Source organism: Leucoraja erinacea, chromosome 8 (assembly GCF_028641065.1).
Source record: "Leucoraja erinacea ecotype New England chromosome 8, Leri_hhj_1, whole genome shotgun sequence".
Taxonomy (NCBI): domain Eukaryota; kingdom Metazoa; phylum Chordata; class Chondrichthyes; order Rajiformes; family Rajidae; genus Leucoraja; species Leucoraja erinaceus.
Genome location: NC_073384.1, coordinates 43262791 through 43284588, shown reverse-complemented (window position 1 = coordinate 43284588; position 21798 = coordinate 43262791). Strand labels below are relative to the sequence as shown.

Below are 21798 nucleotides of genomic sequence, written 5' to 3'. Positions count from 1 at the left end.
CACCTGGAGTATTGTGTGCAGTTTCGGTCCCCTAATTTGAGGAAGGCCATTCTTGCTATTGAGGGAGTGCAGCGTAGGTTTACAAGGTTAATTCCCGAGTGGCAGGACTAGCTTATACTGAGGGAATGGAGCAGCTGGGCTTGTACACTCTGGAGTTTAGAAGGATGAGAGGAGATCTCATTGAAACATATAAGATTGTTAAGGGCTTGGCCATGCTACTAGTGCAGGAAACATGTTCCCGATATTGGGGAAGTCCCGAACCAGGGGTCACAGTTTAAGAATAAGGAGTAAGCTATTTAGAACGGAGACGAGGAAACACTTTTTCTCACAGAGAGTGGTGAGTCTGGAATTCTCTGCCTCAGAGGGCAGTGGAGGCAGGTTCTCTGGATGCTTTCAAGAGGGCTCTTAAAAATCGCGGAGTCAAGGGATATGGGGAGAAGGCAGGGACGGGGTACTGATTGGGGATGATCACAATGAATGGCGGTGCTGGCTCGAAGGGCTGAATGGCCTACTGCTGCACCTATTGTCTATTGTCATTGAGCGAACTCACCCACTCGCTCTCTGAGCCAGTGAGGTTGAGGCTGACTGTTGGGCACTCTTCCTCCCCTTGCATGCTTTCTCCGCACAGCTCTTTCTATGAGCTTCTTCCTCTACCATTCTATTCACTTCAGACTCATGAGCACCTCTCAGGAAAAGAATCCCATTGTAGCGGGAACTAAGCGTGACTTAGAAAATTGTCCTTCTGAGACAATTTTGTACGTGGAGGTTAAGGGTCTTATGTACAACGTCCAGCAGCAGTTGAAATTGCCCTTTCCATTTCCATTTGTTCTGAATATATGTATGTTGACATTTAGTGTTTTAGTGATTTTATTTTTAAATCAACGTAAATAACATTTTGACACCGACTCTGTCCTAGTATTATAAAGAAGTCTATGTGGGTTTCAATGCTGTACTTGAAAACAAGACATTACTGTAGTTGTGATTGGATTACACTGTTCATGCTGTTTTTTAGCGGTCTTGTGAAAGCCCTTATGCTTATGTTGTTTTATTTTTATTTTGTAGGTCCCTGAAGAGGTACGTTGGATCATGATCCAAGAATACACATTTGATCAGATTTTTACATGGCAGCAGTATTAAGCCAGCTTATAATAACCCATTGAATATTACACAATTAATCTTCATTAGTTCAAGGAAGGAAACTAAAGAAAGAGCAAGGTTTTTTGATTATTATTATTATGCTTCTTGTTACGCCTCAACCATTGGGATGGAGAATCAGGTAACAAGCTCTATCCAGTAATACTTGTGCCATCAGCCACAAAATGATGTACCAGGATGAACCTGACGATAAGTATCTATTTCTGTAAGTGCTGTGTGGATGTAATGATGAATTTTAACGTGGGATATTATGGCCATGAACTTGCAACTTGTATCCTTTGAAGAGCACTTAGGAAACTAGTGAGTTGGTTTCCTATGTTAATCTGATAAAGCACCGTCTACCTCTATGCTTTAGTTCCAAAGTTCCAGAATATCCAGAAATTACTATGGTCTGGAAGTTTGCTTTGAACAGAATTATGCCAATGGAACCTGAAAGGACAGCCGTAAAACTCGCTGTTTTGCATTGACATCCAATTTCTGTTCTGCATTAAAGATTTCACTTTGTGGCTTTCTTGAAGCAGTGTTACTAATTTTGCTGTGATTTTTGAAGCTTTATTGAACTCAGAACTTGGTGTTTCTTTAAATTATATCACAGCCTCTTCCCTGTGTTACCATGGTGACTACAATTCAAAATGATTTTGTAATCTAATTGTTTTGAGATGTCCTGATGCAATAAAAGTTGCTTTATAAATGACACATTTTTCTTTTTATCCATTATTCCACAGTAAAAGCTCACTCTTTGATTGCTGTGAAGCTCGTGCTAAGCCAGTTCAATACATGCATTAGATGATTTTTTTTTTCAATCCTAATAAAACTTTCCAATGCTACTCAAGCAGTCTAAACAGTTAAAGTTATGAGGAAATGGCCAGTATTCTGTGTTCGGGCTGCTTGCCTAAAGGGCATCACAGTAACGCAGCGGTAAAGTCACTGCCTTACAGCCAGAGACCCAGATTCCATCCCAAATACAGGTGCTGTCTGTACTTAGTTTATACATTTTCCCTGTGATCGCATGGGTTTTCTCCTGGTACTCCAATTTCCTCCCACACTCCGAAAGAAGTGCAGGTTCATAGTTTAAATGGCTTCAGTAAATTGCCCCTGGTGTGTAGGATAGAACTGGCATATGGGTGACATTGGTCGGCGTAGACTTGGTGGGCCGAAGGGCCTGTTTACAAGCTGTATCTCTAGACTAAACTAATGTCAGTAGTATCATTGTGACTGTATTAATTGATGACTTGCCCATGTCTTGGATGTTAAATGCTTTACATGATGTGTTGAAATAGCATTTTGAAAATGTAAAAATGGGCAGCACAATGGCGCAGCTGGTAGAGCTGCTACCTCACACCACCACAGATCTGGTTTGATCCGGACCTCGGGTGTTGTCTTGTGTGGAGTTTGCACATTCTTCCCGTGACCGCATGGGTTTCTTTCCACATCCCAAAGATGTATGGGGTTTTTAGATTAATTGGCCACTGTAAAATTTGCATAGTGTAGAGAGGCGATGAGAAAGAGGTGTAACATAGAACTAATGTGAATGCTTGATCAGTGGTCGGTGTGTACTTAGTGGGCCTCAGGGCTTTGTTTCCATGCTGTATCTCTAAACTAAACAAAATAACTCTTTTTGTTTCTATGAATTAGTACCACGACCACAAGAATATTCAACTCAGGAGAGATTTTTTCACAACTCATGCATCCCAAGCAAAATCAGAAACCTTCATCAATCTGCGAGAAGTCATGAGCAGGCTTGCACTTGAACCTGGACAATATTTTGTAATACCATCCACCTTTGAGCCGAATAAAGATGGGGATTTTGCAATCCGCTTGTTTACAGAGAAGGCAGCCAATGTAGAGTAAGTAGTAAAAGTACAAGTAAAGGAATTGGAAATTAACAGATGCTGTAATGGATAATAATCAATGATAGTCATTTTTCTTTAAAATAAGTTTGGGAACTGATGCTATGATTTTGTTTATCATCATGTAAGCCTATCTATCACACAACAATTTATAATCCAGTTTGGACTTGTGGATGGTAATGCCATCTTCATAAAATACAAAAACAGGCTCTTCGGCCTATGCTAACCAAGATGGCCTGTATCTCCCTATATTATTCCGACCCATGTACCTGTCCAAGTGTCTTTTAAATGTTGTTTCTCATACCTGCCTCAACTACCTCCTCTGGTAGTACGTTCCATATACCCACCACCCTCTGAGTGGAAAAGTTGCTCCTCAGGTTCCTTTTAAATCTTTCCCCTCGCACCTTAAACCTACGTTTTAGTAAATGCACAGTTAAAAACATTCAAGAATGCAAACAGGTCTTTTTTTTTAAATGCCTAGGATAGAATTGAATTTCATACAAGAAATCCATTTGGTCAAATTTCCACCCATTGCTATCCCAATGCAGAGTTGCAATTGATAACATAGGAATTTTAAGGTGAGGAATATTCCTATTCTTTGCTGAATTAATCACTCTCGACAGGATAGGCTTTATAGTTGAACTCTGAAGCCATAATGTAATCAAACATTGGAATAGGCTTCTTTTCTGATTAATATCTCATATCCCCGCAGGACTGGACATGCCTGAATTACTATACAGGCAATTTCTGAGAAATAACTGTTTTTGAATTGTTAGTGGTTATGGACATAGATTCCCAGCATTTGTGAGTGCAAACTTTAAAGTTGGAGAGAGTGAAAAAGTAAATAAATGCAAAAAATAATTGAATGTTGTATTATAATGTATTACTGATGCACCTCTGGACATGTAATTGAAATATGTTTCATGGAACATCCTGTTGCCTGAATGTGCAACGCACATTGTTTTCCTATTACAGAGCGATAGATGTTGTAGTTGATGCAATAATTGAAGACGAGGAGGTATGTGAATAATTTTCCATCTGCTCACTTTACAAGGCTTGTCATTGTCACAATCCCCAGGTCCCATCTTTCAGCAGAAAGAATTGGAATGATCATGAGGACTTTGTGTCTGTCTCTCCCTCCAGAATCTAGTCCTTAAGGATATTTAATCTCTTTAAATGCTGGGTGCCTCTACAGATGGCATAGTTTGCAGTTCTAAATTTGGAGATTTCGATGTTCGTACTGTAGGTTGCAAGCTACCTAAGCAGAATGAGGTGCTGTTCTTCCAGTTTGCGTGTGGGCTCGCTCTGGTAATGGAGGAGGCCCAGGACAGCAAGGTCAGTGTGGGAATGGGAAGGGGAGTTAAAATGGTTAACAACCAGGAGATCCAGTAGACCTTTGGGGACCTATGGCAAGTGTTCGGCAAAACCGATGGCAAGTGTCAGCGAGTCAACGTTTGATCTCGCCGATGTACAGGAGTCCAGATTGAGAACATCAGATGCAGTAGATGAGGTTAGAGGAGGTGCACGTGAACCCCTGTCTCGCCTGGAATAGCTGCTGGGGTCCCTTGATGTAGGAGGCATAGGAACAGGTGGTACATCTCCTGCTGTTGCAAGGAAAAATACATGTGGAGGGGGTGGTTTGAGTGGGAAGAGATAAGTGAACCAAGGAGTTGCAGAGCGAGCGATCTCTGCGGAGTGTAGAAAGGGGTGGGGATGGGAAGATGTAACTGGTGGTGAGGATCTTGTTGGAGGTGATGGAAATGTCGTGTTTTAATTGTATTTTGTGAGTATGTTAAAATAAGTTCAAATTAGTTAAATATTTCTAAGGTCCTCAAACATTTTGATAATTCTGGCTAAGTGAGGTGTGGCCATCTGAAATATTTTGTTGGCAGAGCTTGTTTGGAAACTTCTATGGGACAGTGTGATCTCTTGTAATGCAGGTATTTGCCACATAATATCCTCTTGGCAGGAAGATGTACCAATGGCAGGTTATTATTTCCAGCCTCCCGTTCCTTGAAGTCTAGCCAAAAGGCACCAATAAATGTAACCAAATGTAACCCCTTCCGAGGTTACATTGCAGATGGTGCCAGGGTGTTAGACATATCTGGACATCCTGCTGCCGAGGAACACCATTTTGTGCATGTAACACTGTAAATAATGTTATTTTAATGTTTTGTGCTATTGGATTGTAAAATATATTCCCTGACCTGCAATACTGTGGTGCATACCTGTTAATCTCTCGATATATTGGTTTATAAATGCATTTAATTATTTTATTTTCTGAAAAAAAAATCCTAAAGGTCGACGAGGATGACATTAGTGCCAGCTTTGAGAATTTGTTTGAATATATAGCAGGGGAGGTAAGAAATTTGCATTACTACTAATGTTGACTTTTGTGACTAATCTTGCATGAAAACATGATCTGAATTAAGGGAGACAAATGTGTTTGCAAAAACAGAAGGGGTTTTTGTATTTTAGTCTAGCGTCCTTTATTACAAATATGGTAAAGATACCGAACAATTGCAGGAGATGCTGCTTATTATTGGTGATCTAAAAGACGTACAAGTTTGCAGGAAAATTGGCTTAGGTAAAATTATAAATTATGCTTAGTGTGTAGAATAGTGCTAGTGGATGGGTTGATCGCTGTTCGGTGCAGACTCTTTAGGAAGAACTGCCTGTTTTGGTGCTGTATCTTGAAAGTGTAATAGTCTAAAGTAAAGATCAAGATGGGATGGAATGACAAGTTTAGGATTATAATCAAACTTTTAAATGATCATGATTTAACAAAAAATGAACCATTTTAAATAGCTTAAACAAGACCAACTGATAGCAAGTCAAATATGAAAAAGAATAGTAAAATACATTGTTAGTAAAGTGGTTTAGGGTGGCAATGTGGTGCAGCACCAGAGACCCAGATTCAATCTAAGGCTACTTGTGTGTACCAAGTGTACACTTTCTCCGTAACTGCCTGCGTTTTCTCCATGTGCTCCGGTTTCATCCCACGTCCCAAAGACATGCAGGTTTATTGGTTAATTGGCTTCTGAAATTGTCCCTAATGTGTTGGATAGAACTAGAGATTTTACAGATTAAAATTGGAAACATTTGTATAAATATACTCTGATACTTGGTTGAAACCTCAGGTATTGAAATTAGAAAACATTTTTATTCCAGCTACTTGGGGCAAATGGTTGATCTTGACATTGAGATAGCAGCAAGTTTTCTGGCAAACTGACCCTTGAATTATCTTTAAATTGTACTTTATCTTGCACTAAACACGATTCCCTTTATTCTGCATCGGTACACTGGATGGCTTGATTGTAATCGTATAGTCTTTCCGCTGACTGGATAGTGCACTGCATGCAACCATAAAGCTTTTTACTGTACCTCAGTACATGTGACAAACTAAACTTGGATTCTCTTTGCTTCTTGAAATTCAGGATGCAGAGATTTCTTGCTTTGAGCTGCAAAGAATACTGAACAGAATTGTAGGCAACCGTGAGTAAATGAATGCACCCATTATTTTGACACCTGGCACTGTCTGACGATACCAGTGTGCTCAAATTTGAAATTGTTAACTGCATGCCAGGTAGTTTAGACAAAGGTACCCTTGCACCCAAACTTCTCATGGTGACATAGAAAACAAATCTTGCTGTACCCATAAGTTTTGATTCAACCCATGGTCAGTGTTACATTTGCTGATCTCAGATGGATTAGAAGTAGAAGAACCAGCTTTGCCATGGAGGATTCAAGTTGGGGAGTGGGGCCTCAAAAGGCCAGGATTCCTGGTATGGTCCTTGTATACGTCAGAACCATTTTAACATTGGAAAGACAAATTGGGGTTTCCTTTCATCAGTAAGGCCAGTAAAATTTTCCTTTTCAACCAAACAGGAAAAAAAACCCCGCAGCCTGGGAATATTAAACTCTTTTCCCCAAAATTTGTCCTTTCAGATTTATGGATTAGTGCAATTCAGCAAGCGTTAAGAGGACCCAGATGATTAAATCAATTTCATAATGGTGATCAAAGATACAAACACACGCAAGGATTTTAGTTTCTTCCACTGTGTGATATTGGCATGGAGGAAATGAGTGTTTGGGAATACACGGTGCCTGTGGCTTTAACAAAAACATATTTTACCCCATGATCCTGCATTTTACTGAAAGGATGCGTGTTTGCAAGTTACTTGGATGGAAAAAAAGGGTTGAATCTGCTTGGTATAAATATTGTTACTTTAAATATATATTCTCTAAGCCTCTTTCTGGAATGTTTTCTCTTTCAGGTGAAGACATTAAAACTGATGGTTTTAGTTTGGAGACCTGTCGAAATGTAATCAGTCTAATGGATGTATCCTTTTAAAGTACACACAAAGAACTGCAGGTGCTAATTTACACAAAATAAAATCCTTTTAATTTTAATGACTACAGGTGAGACATATCTGCTGCCACAGGTTACCTCGTCATTCAAAACTTTACATGGAGTTTTCAAACTGAAAACTTTTAATATTCTGCTTAGCAGGTGTTACATCTAATCAGTAGTCATGCACTGATGAATGGAATAGCTTGTTCTGATTTCTGGGGAAGTTCATTTTGTTTACTTGCTGCCCATTTCAGACATAACCATGTATACAATGAAGTGATTGCAAGAGGAATTATGCCACCTGCTAATGAATCATCATATTCGGGCTTCTCTCATTTCCAAATACCAAACAGATCAACCAAAATTGGATTGTCAGTGCTGCTGCTTCACCGCGCCAGACGTTGGGTTCAATCCTAACCTTGGATGCTGTGTCTGGGCCGAATTTGCACAATCTGCCTGTGACCGCGTGGGTTTCTTCTGGGTGCTCCAGATTCCACATTAATTGGCTGCTGTAAAATGGCCCTAGTGCATAGGGAGTGGATGTGAAAGTGGAATAACAGAACTAGCGTGAACGGGTGGATTGGTGGTCAACATGGACTTGGTGGGCCAAAGGACCTGTTTCTATGTAATTTCTTTCAATCATAATGAATATGGTCTTGATCCAGATTGATCTAAATAGATTAGCATTCACCCAGAATTAACATTGACATTAAATGTTGGGGTGCTGGTATAGATAAAAAACAAAAAACAAAGTGGTTTTCTGAATGAAAATGATAAAACAGAAGGATGGATCTGGAAAAATTGGATTAGTGGAATTCAAGCTATTTTGGAACAAGTTGCAGAAGATGCTGGTAAGCGTTATTTTTTACAAACTCCTGATCAAGATTGATCTCTGATTTTTCCTCTTGATAGTTGCTTTGAATACACTTCCTCTAACAACGGGCCCCACAATGACTTAGAGGCTGGGGTTAGTTTTAATAAGCATTAAAATGAATAGCCATTGATTAATTAGCTTCATGTCTCTACAGTATGTGAATATGTAACCTCTTGGTAATTAAGTAACTAAGCTAGGCAAATTCAAATGTAAATGAAGGAAAGATGCAAGGCAAATGAAGTGCATGCGAGAAGATCCTCACCCCTCTCCTTTAGGCACACCTTCTTTACCACTGTATGCTTAAATATAATGTTTGTTCCATTTAGAAAATCTTCAAGAGGGTAGATGCTGATGAATCTGGTACCATGGGTTCATGTGAAATACAAGTGGCACTCGAAGAAGCAGGTAAACTTAGAATATTCTTACAGCCCAGGCAAACAGACCTTTACAAGATTCATTGCAAAGTTATTTATTTCCCCAGCAAATAACATGCTCAATATCATTTAGCTGTCATTATCAAGGTTTTAGAAACAGTATTTTCTGTACAGGATATGCTCGCATTAATAAATACCTACCATTTGATTCAACCACTGGTGTTTATGCTTCACTCAGTATGTTAAATAAAGATAAGATGTCTGCAAGTTATTGGGACTAGATTTTTCATTAAAAATATATACATTATGCCTCTTATTTTTCTATAGACTATCAAATTGTATAAATATAATCATACCAATAAATCTCCTTTAAGCTTTTGCTAACTAGTCTTAGCCAACATTCCTTTTGAACTCAAATTTCAAAAGTATTCTTGCAAGTGGGAGGGTAGAGTGAATCCTCAGTGTTTTGGTTTAATAATTTAGCCCAAAACTGAAGGGTCACATGGCAGGTGTGACAGAACATTGTTTTTTTAAACATAAGGCAGTGCAAGTATCAATTGCAACAATATAATTTGGATGCTACCTTTTCTTAGTCATAGAACGTGGAAATAGGCCATTCGGCCCAATTTGCCCATTCCGACCAACATGTCCCATCTGCCTGTGTTTGGCCCATAATCCCTCTAAACCTGTACTTGTCTAAATGTTTCTTAAATGTTGCGATAGTAGCTGCCTCATCTACCCGTTCCATACACCCAACACCCTTTGTGTGGAAAAGGTTACCCCTCGGGTTCCTGCTAAATCTTTTCTCCCTCACCTTAAACCTATGTCCTCGGGATCTCGATTCCCCAACTCTGGGTAAGAGACTGCGCGTTTATCCAATCTATTCTTCTCATGATTTTGTACACCTCTATAAGATTACCCCTCATCTTCCCGTGTTCCAATGAAGAGCCTGAGCCTGCCCAACTTCTCCCTTAAACTTGGGTCAAGTCCTGGCAACAATCTTATCAATCTTCTCTGCACTCTTTCCAGCTTGACAAAACCTTTCCTGTAACATGGTGCCGAGAATTGAACACAAGACTCGAAATACGGTCTCACAAATATCTTGTATAACTGCAACATGACCTCCCACCTGCTATACTCATTACTCTGACTGATGAAGACCAATGTGCCAAAAACTTGCTTGACCATTCCTCAGCCCACTAGCCTAATGATCAAGATCCTTCTGTAATTTTTGACAACCATCTCACTAACTACAATACCACCCACTTTTGTGCAAAAAAATTTCAGTTCACTATTCCAGAGACTGGCATCTTTGACAAAACAACAAAAATACAGCATCATCACAAACATCATTGCCACACATTTCTGCACTATTAACTATCATTCTTTTTATAATTATCAGGTACATATTGATTATGTTGACAAATCAATGCAATATGCCCAACAATTTTAATGTAATAAGTAGGCCACATGTTGAATGAGTTGTCAATACAATTATGTGTTTTCCTTCCCAGGTTTCACTCTGAACACTGCATTGATTCAGAACATTGTTGCCCGTTATGCAAACTCCGACCTTCTCATCGACTTTGATAACTTTGTTGGCTGTTTGATCCGATTGGAAACCATGTTCAGTAAGTTATTTTTTTAATGACTTTTACATTAACAGCCTATTTTCCAATCAATACAATGAGACCCAAATTCCATATAACCATATAACTATTACAGCACGGAAACAGGCCATCTCGGCCCTACAAGTCCGTGCCGAACAATTATTTTCCCTTAGTCCCACCTGCCTGCACTCATACCATAACCCTCCATTCCCTTCTCATCCATACGCCTATCCAATTTATTTTTAAATGATACCAACGAACCTGCCTCCACCACTTCCACTGGAAGCTCATTCCACACCGCTACCACTCTCTGAGTAAAGAAGTTCCCCCTCATGTTACCCCTAAACTTCTGTCCCTTAATTCTAAAGTCGTGTCCTCTTGTTTGAATCTTCCCTACTCTCAAAGGGAAAAGCTTGTCCACATCAACTCTGTCTATCCCTCTCATCATTTTAAAGACCTCTATCAAGTCCCCCCTTAACCTTCTGCGCTCCAGAGAATAAAGACCTAACTTATTCAACCTTTCTCTGTAACTTAGTTGTTGAAACCCAGGCAACATTCTAGTAAATCTCCTCTGTACTCTCTCTATTTTTGACATCCTTCCTATAATTTGGCGACCAAAATTGTACACCATACTCCATGTTTGGTCTCACCAATGCCTTGTACAATTTTAACATTACATCCCCAACTTCTATACTCAATGCTCTGATTTATAAAGGCTAGCATACCAAAATCTTCCTTTACCACCGTATCTATATGAGATTCCACCTTCAAGGAACTATGCACGGTTATTCCCAGATCCCTCTGTTCAACTGCATTCTTCAATTCCCTACCATTTACCATGTACGTCCTATTTTGATTTGTCCTGCCAAGGTGTAGCACCTCACATTTATAGTAAGATTAAACGAGTACTTACCAGTATGAAGTTTGATCTGTATTTTATGAGGAGTTACGGTGAGGTATTACGTGAAGATCCCAGCTCAGTGCGCAGGTGCGGCATACTTCGAAGCAGCGGTGTGAAATCACAGGATAGACACAATATTTGAAGTAAGATAGTAAAGATCATGAGACATCAGTTTATTAGTTTGATCTATATATTGAGGGTGGGAGCGGAGGGCACGTAATACCTCACCGTAACTCCTCATAAAATACAGATCAAACTTCATACTGGTAAGTACTCGTTTAATCTTACTATTTTACTTCGGAGTCACGTGAGTGATTCCGTGAAGACTTCAAAGGTCTGTGATTTCAAACCGTGTAACAGTTTTTATTTCACTCACTGCCGAAGTTTTTGAGGGAGGAAGTGTTATCGTAATCAACCAGTGGATCTGCTTTCACAAGAAACAGAAGGTATTTGTTAACAATAACAACATAAAGAGCTCCCCTGAGCTTAAATTAATATTGCAGTTTGTAATATTCTTTCTGCAATTAAATCAGGTTTATCAACGGTTTACAATAAAAAATGTTCTGAACGTCGTTCCCTTGACCGTTCTGCCGTATTGAGAATGTGGTCAACCGGGATGTCCATTCGTTCAGCCGCTGATATCAATGCTGCCCTAGTGGAATGGGATTAAAATGTATTATTATCTATTCCGGCAGCTTTCAGTACCTGTTTGAGCCACCTTGGAGTGGTTTGGCTCGTACCCCGTCTTGGGGTTTCTGTGGTTGACCCATAGGCTTTCCTCTCCCTCTAAGATTGTGGGTTGTGTCTATATATTGTAGTAGATGGGTCACCACACTCAACCTGGACTCTGGTGGGTAGGCCCGGAATCCCACCAGTGAATTGGGCGTTCCTGGTCCATATAGCCATATAACGATTACAGCACGGAAAACACAGGCGATCTCGACCCTACTAGTCCGTGCCGAACTCATAATCTCGCCTAGTCCCATATACCGGCGAGTTAGATTTTTACCAGACCTAGAATATGAACGTGATGCGTCTGGGGTAATCACCATGTTATCCAGTCTAGTTTTATGGAGTGACTGGACTCTGTGAGCGTGTACGAGAGCCATAAGCATGAGCGTTTTTAACATAGATTGAGCAAGCTGAGGGATCTGGCTGGTGCCATTCTCTGAGATATGTCAATATCACACCAATATCCCATACATGGGTATATACCTGGGTTTTTGGGGCTTATTATTATAGTTGCCCTTCATAAGTTTACCTTCAGTGGATGGGATCCCATGCTCTGCTGTCATGCTGTTTTAGATAAGCAGATAAGGCGCTCCATGCTGTATTTACGGCACTGTAACTCACCTTTTAGTCATGGTGTAGATGTTCCAGGAACTCCAATACGTCAGTGGTTGAATAGTTTGGTATGTTGTCCCTGCGTCATGGCAGTATTTTACCCATGTTAGCTTTTGGTGACTGTTCGCAGGGATGCCGACATGGTGGTAATGGTTCCTTTGGATAATCCCAGTCCCTGGTAAGGTCTATTCAAAACCTGCACCCAGGAGTTTGATGTTTTTCTGGCATGGGTGGCTTGTGCCTGATACTGGGTTGAGTCAGCAACCATGGTCCACTAGGGAAATCCATAGGTGACTCGCCCACCGTGTCGTGATGAACTGGGAACCATGGCTGTGTAGGCCGGTCGGGCACGTTCAATACCTCGGAGACAGATCCCATCTGTATTGCGAAGTGCCCGTCTGATGAGGCAGAAGGGAGGAAGGCAAAGCAGAAATTCCCCCTTCCAGCGTGTAGGCATCTATCGCTGCTGCCTCTAATCTGGTTCCTAAGTCACATACATAGGTTACTGGTGATTCCGTCTTGTGCAACCAAATTGATATCTGGCTTTCAAACTGCTTAATACCTTTAGCAGATATCTTGGGTTTGACATCTATTCAATGTTATCATAAATTTTACCCCGTGACATGGTGTCTCCCACTGTGTTCTAGCTTCCTAGGACATAGGCAGCTGATAGTTAAAATGTCTTTTGACACACCATTGCCAGATTTGTTTGACCAATTTGTTGCACAATAATGATTATTATGCTCCCCATATGGTTGATATAAGCCACCACCATAGTATTATCAATCCGTAACCACATATGTACGTGCTGCATTTGAAATGCATATGCTTTTTAGCCCAATAGGCGATCACCAATCCCAAGTAGTTGATGCCCGGTGTGTGTAGTAACGATGTTTGTGAATCGGTCCATCTGTTACCTGTGCTGGATATGGAGTTTAGTTGCTCCCCAGCCTAAAGTACTGGCATCGGTTTTTAATAACCAAGTTGGGATTGGTGATGATAATAGGGCTGAAAACTATGCCAAATATATGTCTGCCCACCACCGTAATTGTGATATAGCTTCAGTGGGTACATTCATGATTTGATTATAGTGACCCAAGTACCTTGGCAAAGTAACAGTCATATGGACGGAATTGTTATTGAAGCCCAGATAATCCATGGTAGTTAACGCTTCAATTCTGGTTTATCTGGGCGTGGGATAACCTCAGAGCTTTAGGGAGCTGTTTCGTAGCTAGAACTGCTGCCACAGCTAATTCCTTTGTTTCCTAATATGAGGATATCATCCAATATATGCCATGATTATGCTTGTTTTCTTAATATTCATGGCCATTTTTTAAATATTTATAATAGTTTAGGGCTGAGGTTAGACCATAGGGAATGCTCTATGCTCCCATAGTTGCCCTAACCGGGATATCCATTATCCAGGTAAGAAAATTTTTTAGGTATCTATAATGATCCTAGTGTATGGGTATAAGATAGTTAGCATCTTCCATATCAATGCTCCCCATAGGTATCCTTTGGAGATCAGATGTCTGGCAGTGACAAAAAACCCGTCTCCATCTTAAAGTGTATATACTCAACAGATTTATTTAGTGATATTAGATCAATGATGATGCTACATTCACCATCTTTTGTAGTTTTGGTGAATATATTCGATACAAATTCCAATGGTTCATGTTTACTCCCATGATCCGTTTAGTAATGAGCCTTTCTAGTTCAGCTTGACCTTCTCACTTCTCTTTCTTAGAGGGAGAAAATGCCCTTTGGGCGCATTGCTGAACTGGCGGTAATATGCCCAATTTGAATTCGTTTTTATCCACTAATACTGTTGAGTATATTTTAGTTATTTGTGACAGCATCCCATGCTTTATCAACAAGTGTAAATGCCCCCCCACGCAGTTAGTAGAACACCCTTATTTAGTGTAAACTGGGAGGAACCAGACTACCTACCTCCATGTTTATTGTTTTTTCATGAAGGCCTAGTTTGCTGGTATGCTGGTGCTGTCGGTGGGGCGGCGCATTTTCCCACGGCTCCGCTCTGGGCCCCTGTCTAAAAAGAACTTTGGGGGTAATGTGAAGCGGTCGCCAGGCTTTCACCAGTCCTTGTTTGATATTGCTGGTGGATGCCGAGGGGTGCTGCCAGCTGGGTGTTGGATGCGATGTCCTGCTCGTTCCATGGCCTGCCCTCATGAGGCGCACAGGTTTAGCTGCCTCTCTTCCCGCAGCAGCGGTTTGCATAGCCCCGTATATTTGGGGTTGCGGGCAGGTCTTATATGCACCAATGTCAGTCGAGTATCCCAAATTTGGGAACATCTTAGGCGTCAGCACCCTCGTAGTGCAACGGGATAGTCTCATCCTGGGAGAACCACCTTGGTGATCATGGCGTCTCGCCTGCCAGGTGAGTATGATCCGTAGAAAACGAGCAAAGGCGGTGACATCTTGACCCTTCTGTTAGGAGCTTCAGAATTCGCTGCTTTTAGCTCTTGTCTGCGAGTCTGCTGACCCAGCTGCCTGCGGATTTGCCTCTAGAAAGGCCTGCTCCTGCAGGGCTTTGTTGGGAAGATGGTCGCGTGGAGGAGGCATGTAGTGGCCCACGACACCCAGTAGCTCTTCCTGATCCCCTGGCATACTGCTGTTCTCGTCCGCCTGCCCAGCGTTTAAGCCAGCCCAGCCCTGGCCTCCTTAGCTAGCCTCAAAAGAGGGAGCAAAAGGGTGTGCTATGAATTGGAGGAGGCATAGCTCAAACTCCGCTGTTGCATCAATCCCTCGACAAGGGAGATGGCTAGTGCAATAGCACTGGGGTAGGAGTGTCAGCTCCCTTGGCATTCAGCCAGTGCCCCTTTTTTCCTGGAGGTTTTGAACTCCATGACCTCCTCTGGCTTGGGGAGACAGACATACTTATTTTTGCTGTCTCCAACCTGTTCCTGTGTTGGAGGAAGTTGATTCCTATAGAACCTGTAATTTTGGTAAGATTTTTGTCTTACCTGTATGTAGAGGCTGCCTGCCGTTTTCCAGGCAGCATTGTAGCGGTTGCCGGGCGGCGATTCTCCGTGTCAGGAGTCTGCAGGGCTGCCGGTCGGGTTTTTAAATTTCCCGCCGGTCCGCTGCTGTTAACCAAACAGCTGTTCAGCGGACCAGCATCAGCGCAGCTCCCTGCAGCGGTCCGCAGTGTGTGCGGTCCCGTTTGCGCCTTTCCCCCTCCACTGTCGGCTCCTTCGCTAGAGTCGAACGGGGGCCGCTTCCTCTGCTGCTTTGCTCCCCCTGGAGCAAAAAACCACAAGGCCCGATTAAGGTAAGTACTTACCTCACGTCCTTGGTTTGCGGGAGCGCCCGACTCCCGCTGGCCGCAGTTTGCACAGCTGTGCGATAATGCCGCACCTGCGCACTGAGCTGGGATCTTCACGGAATCACTCACGTGACTCCGAAGTAAAATCAGTATTAAACTCCATCTGCCATCTTTCAGCCCATTCTTCCAAATGGCCTAAATCACTCTGTGGACTTTGGAAATCCTCTTCATTATCCACAACACCCCCTATCTTGGTATCATCTGCATACTTACTAATCCAATTTACCACACCTTCATCCAGACCATTGATGTCCCTGAGGCACCCCACTAGTCACCTGCCTCCAACCCGACAAACAGCCATCCACCATTACCCTCTGGCTTCTCCCATTCAGCCACCGTTGAATCCATCTTGCTACTCCTGCATTAATACCCAACAGTTGAACCTTCTTAACCAACCTTCCATGAGGAACCTTGTCAAAGGCCTTAATAAAGTCCATATAGACAACATCCACTGCTTTACCATCGTCAATTTCCCTAGTAACCTCTTCAAAGAATTCAAGAAGATTAGTCAAACATGACCTTCCAGGCACAAATCCATGTTGACTGTTCCTAATCAGACCCTGTTTATCCAGATGCTTATATATATTATCTCTAAGTATGTTTTCCATTAATTTGCCCACCACTGAAATCAAACTAACAGGTCTATAATTGCTAGGTTTACTCTTAGAACCCTTTTTAAACAATGGAACAACATGTGCAGTATGCCAATCCTCGGGGACTATTCCCGTTTCTAATGACATTTGAAATATTTCTGTCATAGTCCCGGCTATTTCTACACTAACTTCTCTCATGTCCTAGGGAATATCCTGTCAGGACCTGGAGACTTATCCACTTTTATATTTTTCAAAAGTGTCAGTACTTCTTTTACTTTGAACCTCATAGTATCCATAGCTACTCTACTAGTTTCCCTTACCTCACATAATTCAATATCCTTCTCCGTGGTGAATACCGAAGAAATGAAATTGTCCACTCTGTCTCTCCAATGGACCAATTTTATCCCTCGTTTTCCTTTTGCTATTAATATAGCTGTAGAAACCCTTTGGATTTACTTTCACCTTACTTGCCAAAGCAACCTCATATCTTCTTTTAGCTTTTCTAATTTATTTCTTAAGATTCTTTTTACATTCCTTATACTCCTCAAGCACCTCATTTACTTCATGCTGCCTATAATTATTGTAGATCTCCCTCTTTTTCCGAACAAGATGTCTAATTTCCCTTGAAAACCAGGGCTCCTTCCAATTTTTACTGTTTCCTTTCAACCGAACAGGAACATAAAGATTCTGTACTCTTAAAATTTCCCCTTTAAATGTCCTCCATTTCTCTTCTACATCCTTCCCATAAAACAAAATGTCCCAGTTCACTCATTTTAAATCATTTCGCGTCTCATCAAAGTTAGCCTTTCTCCAATCAAAAATCTCAACCCTAGGTCCAGTTCTAACCCTCTCCATAATTATATTGAAACTAATGGTATTGTGATCACTGGACCCGAAGTGCTCCCCAACGCATACCTCCGCCACCTGTCCCATCTCATTTCCTAATAGGAGGTCCAGCACTGCCCCATCTCTAGTAGGTACCTCTATGTATTGCTGCAAAAAACTATCCTGCACACATTTTACAAACTCCAAACCATCCAGCCCATTTACAGAATGTGTTTCCCAGTCTATGTGTGGAAAGTTGAAATCTCCCACAATCACTACCTTGTGCTTACTACTAATATCTGCTATCTGCTTACATATTTGCTCTTCCAATTCTCGATCCCCATTTGGCGGTCTATAATACACCCCTATAAGTGTTGCTACACCTTTCCCACTTCTCAGTTCTACCCAAATAGCCTCCCTAGATGAGCCCTCCAATCTATCCTGCCAAAGCACTGCTGTAATATCTTCCCTGACTAGCAATGCAACACCTCCACCTCTTGCCCCTCCAATTCTATCACACCTGAAGCAACAAAATCCTGAAATATTTAGTTTCCCATCACAGCCCTCCTGCAACCACGTTTCACTGATCGCCACAACATCATACTTCCAGGTGTCTATCCAGACTCTAAGCTCATCCACCTTTCTTACAATGTTCCTAGCATAAAATATGCACATTTAAGAAACCCCCCACCTCTTATTCTCTGTTTATTTCCTTTTTCTTCTTTCTCCTCTTGTGTCCGAGTGCTTCCCTATTCTGCTTTCTGCCTCCCATTCTGTCTACTAGCTTTCTCTATTTGAGTCCCTCGCCCTAACCATTCTAGTTTAAAGTCTCCCCAGTAGCCCTTGCAAATTTCCCCGCCAGGATATTGGTCCCCCTCGGGTTCAAGTGCAACCCATCCTTTCTGTACAGGTCCCACCTTCCCCAAAAGAAGTCCCAATGATCCAGAAACTTGAATCCCTGCCCTCTGCACCAGTCTTTCAGCCACGCATTTATCCTCCACCTCGCTCCATTCCTACTCTCACTGTCGCGTGGCACAGGCAGTAATCCTGAGATTGTTACCTGTTTGGTCCTTTTCCTTAACTCTCCTCCCAACTCCCTAAATCCTCCCTTCATTGAACCATGGGCTACAGACAAAGTGCAGCAGAGCGAAATGTCTATCTGCTCCATTCTGTTGTAGTTCTCGTCCCAGGACAGGGATTTGGCCCTCTAGAATCCTCGCAATTTTCTGATCAGTTTCTAAACAATTGAAAAATCCAAAGAAAATATTAAACATGTTGATGGAAATTGGAATGGATTGCCAAGTTACTGTTTTATTCACAATGCAAATTTGTGGGGCACTTATTTTGATTCAGTGCAATAGACAGGCGCTGACCTTTGAAATTAAGTGGTGTTGCTTTATTATTCAGATGGCACCAGTAAACCACCCAAGTAATTTGCCTAATTTAAAATTATCAGCTTAAATTTGGCTACAGATTTGGGTGAAAGCTTTCATTTCAGATTAATTTCCCGAAGGACATTTTACCCTGCATTGCCAATGCATGTAATTACAGATGTTAGAGAGGATATTATTCCCAAACTAGGTTAAAATATTTGGATGTTTAGAGAAAACAATGTTTAAGTTTTCCAATCTAGCAAGCAAAAAGATAAATGGCTATGCTTAAAGTTTTATGTTCCTGCTTTTTCAGGAATATTTAAAGCACTAGAAGTCGATGATGAGGGATCGGCAGAGTTGGATATATTTCAGGTAGGTATCCGATACCGCACTTTTTTTTGTTTTTGTTTATTTTATTAGAAGTTAATACAGTACAAAACAGTACAGTGGAACCTAATTTTAGGTGCCAACTATGTCATACCGTAATCTATTCTATGTACAACCTCTAGTTTTATGTTTTGAGAAGGATATATACTGTAATTTCTGGAGGTGTGGGTGGATGGGAGAAAGAAGAGAAGTTGACTGCCCCCTTGCATTGGAAATTCTGGAGCTATTTATCTTTAATACTTTAAATATTGCAGTTATCCATTTCTCCCACTATTCAGATTCTGCCCACATTTTCACCAGTCTACTGCAACAGAATCAAAGTTAACAAGACCAGCATTTGTGTGTTGGTTAACTCAATTTTGAACTCTCCATGGGCCTGTGAAACTCAAAAACTGGAGAGGGTAATGGAGAAAAGGTTTCCTTTTAAATATTTTAGAATCCTTCATCACAAAGTTATGACATTGTTATGCTGTAGAGCTGCAATTATAGAGCTGAACCCATTCCACCTGCATAGCCAATGTCTGAACTTAAATTCCCACTCACAGGGGCTTCCTGTGGCATTGAGTGCAAGCTGGAGCCATTGCTTCCTGTCCTTAGCATTTGATGCCAATGAGTGTTACTTACTCTGCCAGCACTTTCTACAATGGTTCAATCTAAATTTTCCTGATTTGTCTGGAAGAGAAAAAACACAAAAGATGTGTTGCATTAAGTTATCTGAAAAACATTGTGTTCAGTTGCCAATCCATTTTATACCCTTATCTGCCTGGGGGAAGATTTTGTTTCTGACCTAGAGCAAAATGTGAAATTGGAAAAACGCGGGTAGAAATACTACAACAAAATTCAGAAAGTCTCTATCTGATAGAAAATTTGCTTTCACTCGACTGCAGTAGTTTGCCAACCTCATTTTTTGGTTCTTTTCCTTTCCAAAAAATTTTTTTTTTTTAATCCCTTGATGTAGCTCCCCTTAAATTATCCTTATCCCTTTAGAACTGTTTTTTCTTTCCAAAAATCAATTCTCTAAATTTGAAATAAACAAGCTGTACCACTTCAGAAAGAGAAATAAGTCAACATCTGGTTTGGCCTGCAACATTAATTCTGTCCCTTTCGGACCTATTTTTCTAGCATCTGAAGTAATGCTGTCACTCAAAGTTGATTTTTTAAAAAAGCCTGTTTTTAATCTGACTAAAACCTTCCCATTTTGATATTTGCAATTAGTTGATTGTTACTTCAAAATAAAGGTTTACATTTTTATGTGGATTTAGTATTTTTAGATAAGAGGCAAAAGTTGTGTTTGTGCACAATTATGATCTCCTGCTCTGCAAAGTTTATTGTATACTTTCACTTTTGTTGGCTCAAGCAAGCTATTTGCAAATGAATTGCAAGAGTTCACTTACACTGGATTGTCTAATTCTCTTTCAACAGTGGTTGGGTCTGGTACTGGGCTAAAATATTGCTCTGCTGCAAGCCAAGCTTTGACCAATCAACAGATGCAGAAAAGAACATCTCAAAACTACGAAAGGAACATGAACCCTAATATTTAATTTAATGGGCATCATGAATGGGTATAGAGTGAGGGGAGTAGGGTTTGTTTTTAAATGCTTCGCTGTACAATCTTTTATACAGAAATTTGGGTGATATTTGATCAGAACTGTGTCTCAATCAGTATCATACTGTGCACCGATATTACCAAAAGACATCTTAAATCATAATTACCATGTTACACAATTTATATGGCCCACATTGAAGATAATAAATGGGACACATTTGTTCTGCAATGTTAAAAGATACAAAATTTAACAAATTTGTTATTTTACCTCCGTCTACAAATGTGGGCACAGGTAAATCACAAAAATTATACCAGGAGAATCATGATTTGGAATTTAAAGGGCCTGTCCCACTTAGGCAATTTTTTAGGCGACTGCCGAAAAATTTTCAACATGTTGAAAAATTTGCACCGACAGTGGCGACAATTTGGGCTGTCGTAGGTTCTCACCGGTGCTGACCGGTGAATTCCATTGTCCTAGTCGCTGGCAGTCACCTAAAAAATTGCCAAAGTGGGACAGGCCCTTCAGTTTATAATGCAATTATAGTTTTCTGACTGAATTGGCCTTTAAATGAAGAAAAAAAAACTTGCTTTTGCTCTACAGCCAATTCCATAAATGTTTTTGACCGATCGGAACAGTAAAACTAATTATTATTAAATAGCTGGTGTTTTTATTGTATGTTTACTGAATGCTTTTGGTACAGGTGTTTAGTATAAATAAGTATGTTTTATTAAGAACTGCTTTTACTTGCACAACTATCTAAAATTAAATTCTGAACATGGGTGACTTTGATTCCTTTGTCTCTGTTACTGACTTTGGCCTTTAGTAAACAAAATAACAAATATTCTCCATGTCAGTGGGCATTCAACATAGGACTAATCTTAGCAAAAAAAAAATCCAGTCTCTCCATGCACTTCCAGGTAATATATTTCCAAATATGAACAATAACCATCAGAGGGAAATAGGACTGAAATCCAGCTCACATTACATAAATAGTAGCACCAGGAAGTGCATCAATTTTAAGCAAAATACGACTACTACGAACAATGTGGGTGTTAGAAGCTGTATATCCTGATGTTTCTACTTGAAAAACAGCACCAAGAAAACCTGAAGCAAAGAGCTTTTCCCTCTCAAATTAAGGATGCTTCTACTATTGTCATAGAAGTTATCAGAATTATTTTCTAAAGCACCAGAATATCTTAAAAATGGAATTCAATTTATGTGCAAGCTAACCGCCTTCATATTATACTGAATTGCCTCAAGCACTT

At 40.7% G+C, this 21798-nt stretch overlaps 1 protein-coding gene across 1 annotated transcript in view; it reads left to right on the top strand.

Annotated features, from left to right (window-relative positions):
• LOC129699624 (calpain-2 catalytic subunit-like) overlaps nt 1-21322 on the top strand; it is a 69245-nt gene extending 47923 nt beyond the window's left edge. Inside the window, exons 11-21 of the mRNA XM_055639587.1 lie at nt 1063-1074; nt 2791-3002; nt 3981-4023; nt 5306-5365; nt 6443-6500; nt 7283-7347; nt 8142-8210; nt 8560-8638; nt 10122-10238; nt 18913-18971; nt 20409-21322. Of these exons, the coding sequence (XP_055495562.1) occupies nt 1063-1074; nt 2791-3002; nt 3981-4023; nt 5306-5365; nt 6443-6500; nt 7283-7347; nt 8142-8210; nt 8560-8638; nt 10122-10238; nt 18913-18971; nt 20409-20432 (798 nt within the window). The 3' untranslated portion in view covers nt 20433-21322. The remainder of the gene's footprint in view (nt 1-1062; nt 1075-2790; nt 3003-3980; nt 4024-5305; nt 5366-6442; nt 6501-7282; nt 7348-8141; nt 8211-8559; nt 8639-10121; nt 10239-18912; nt 18972-20408) is intronic.
• Nucleotides 21323-21798: the final 476 nt, after the last annotated feature.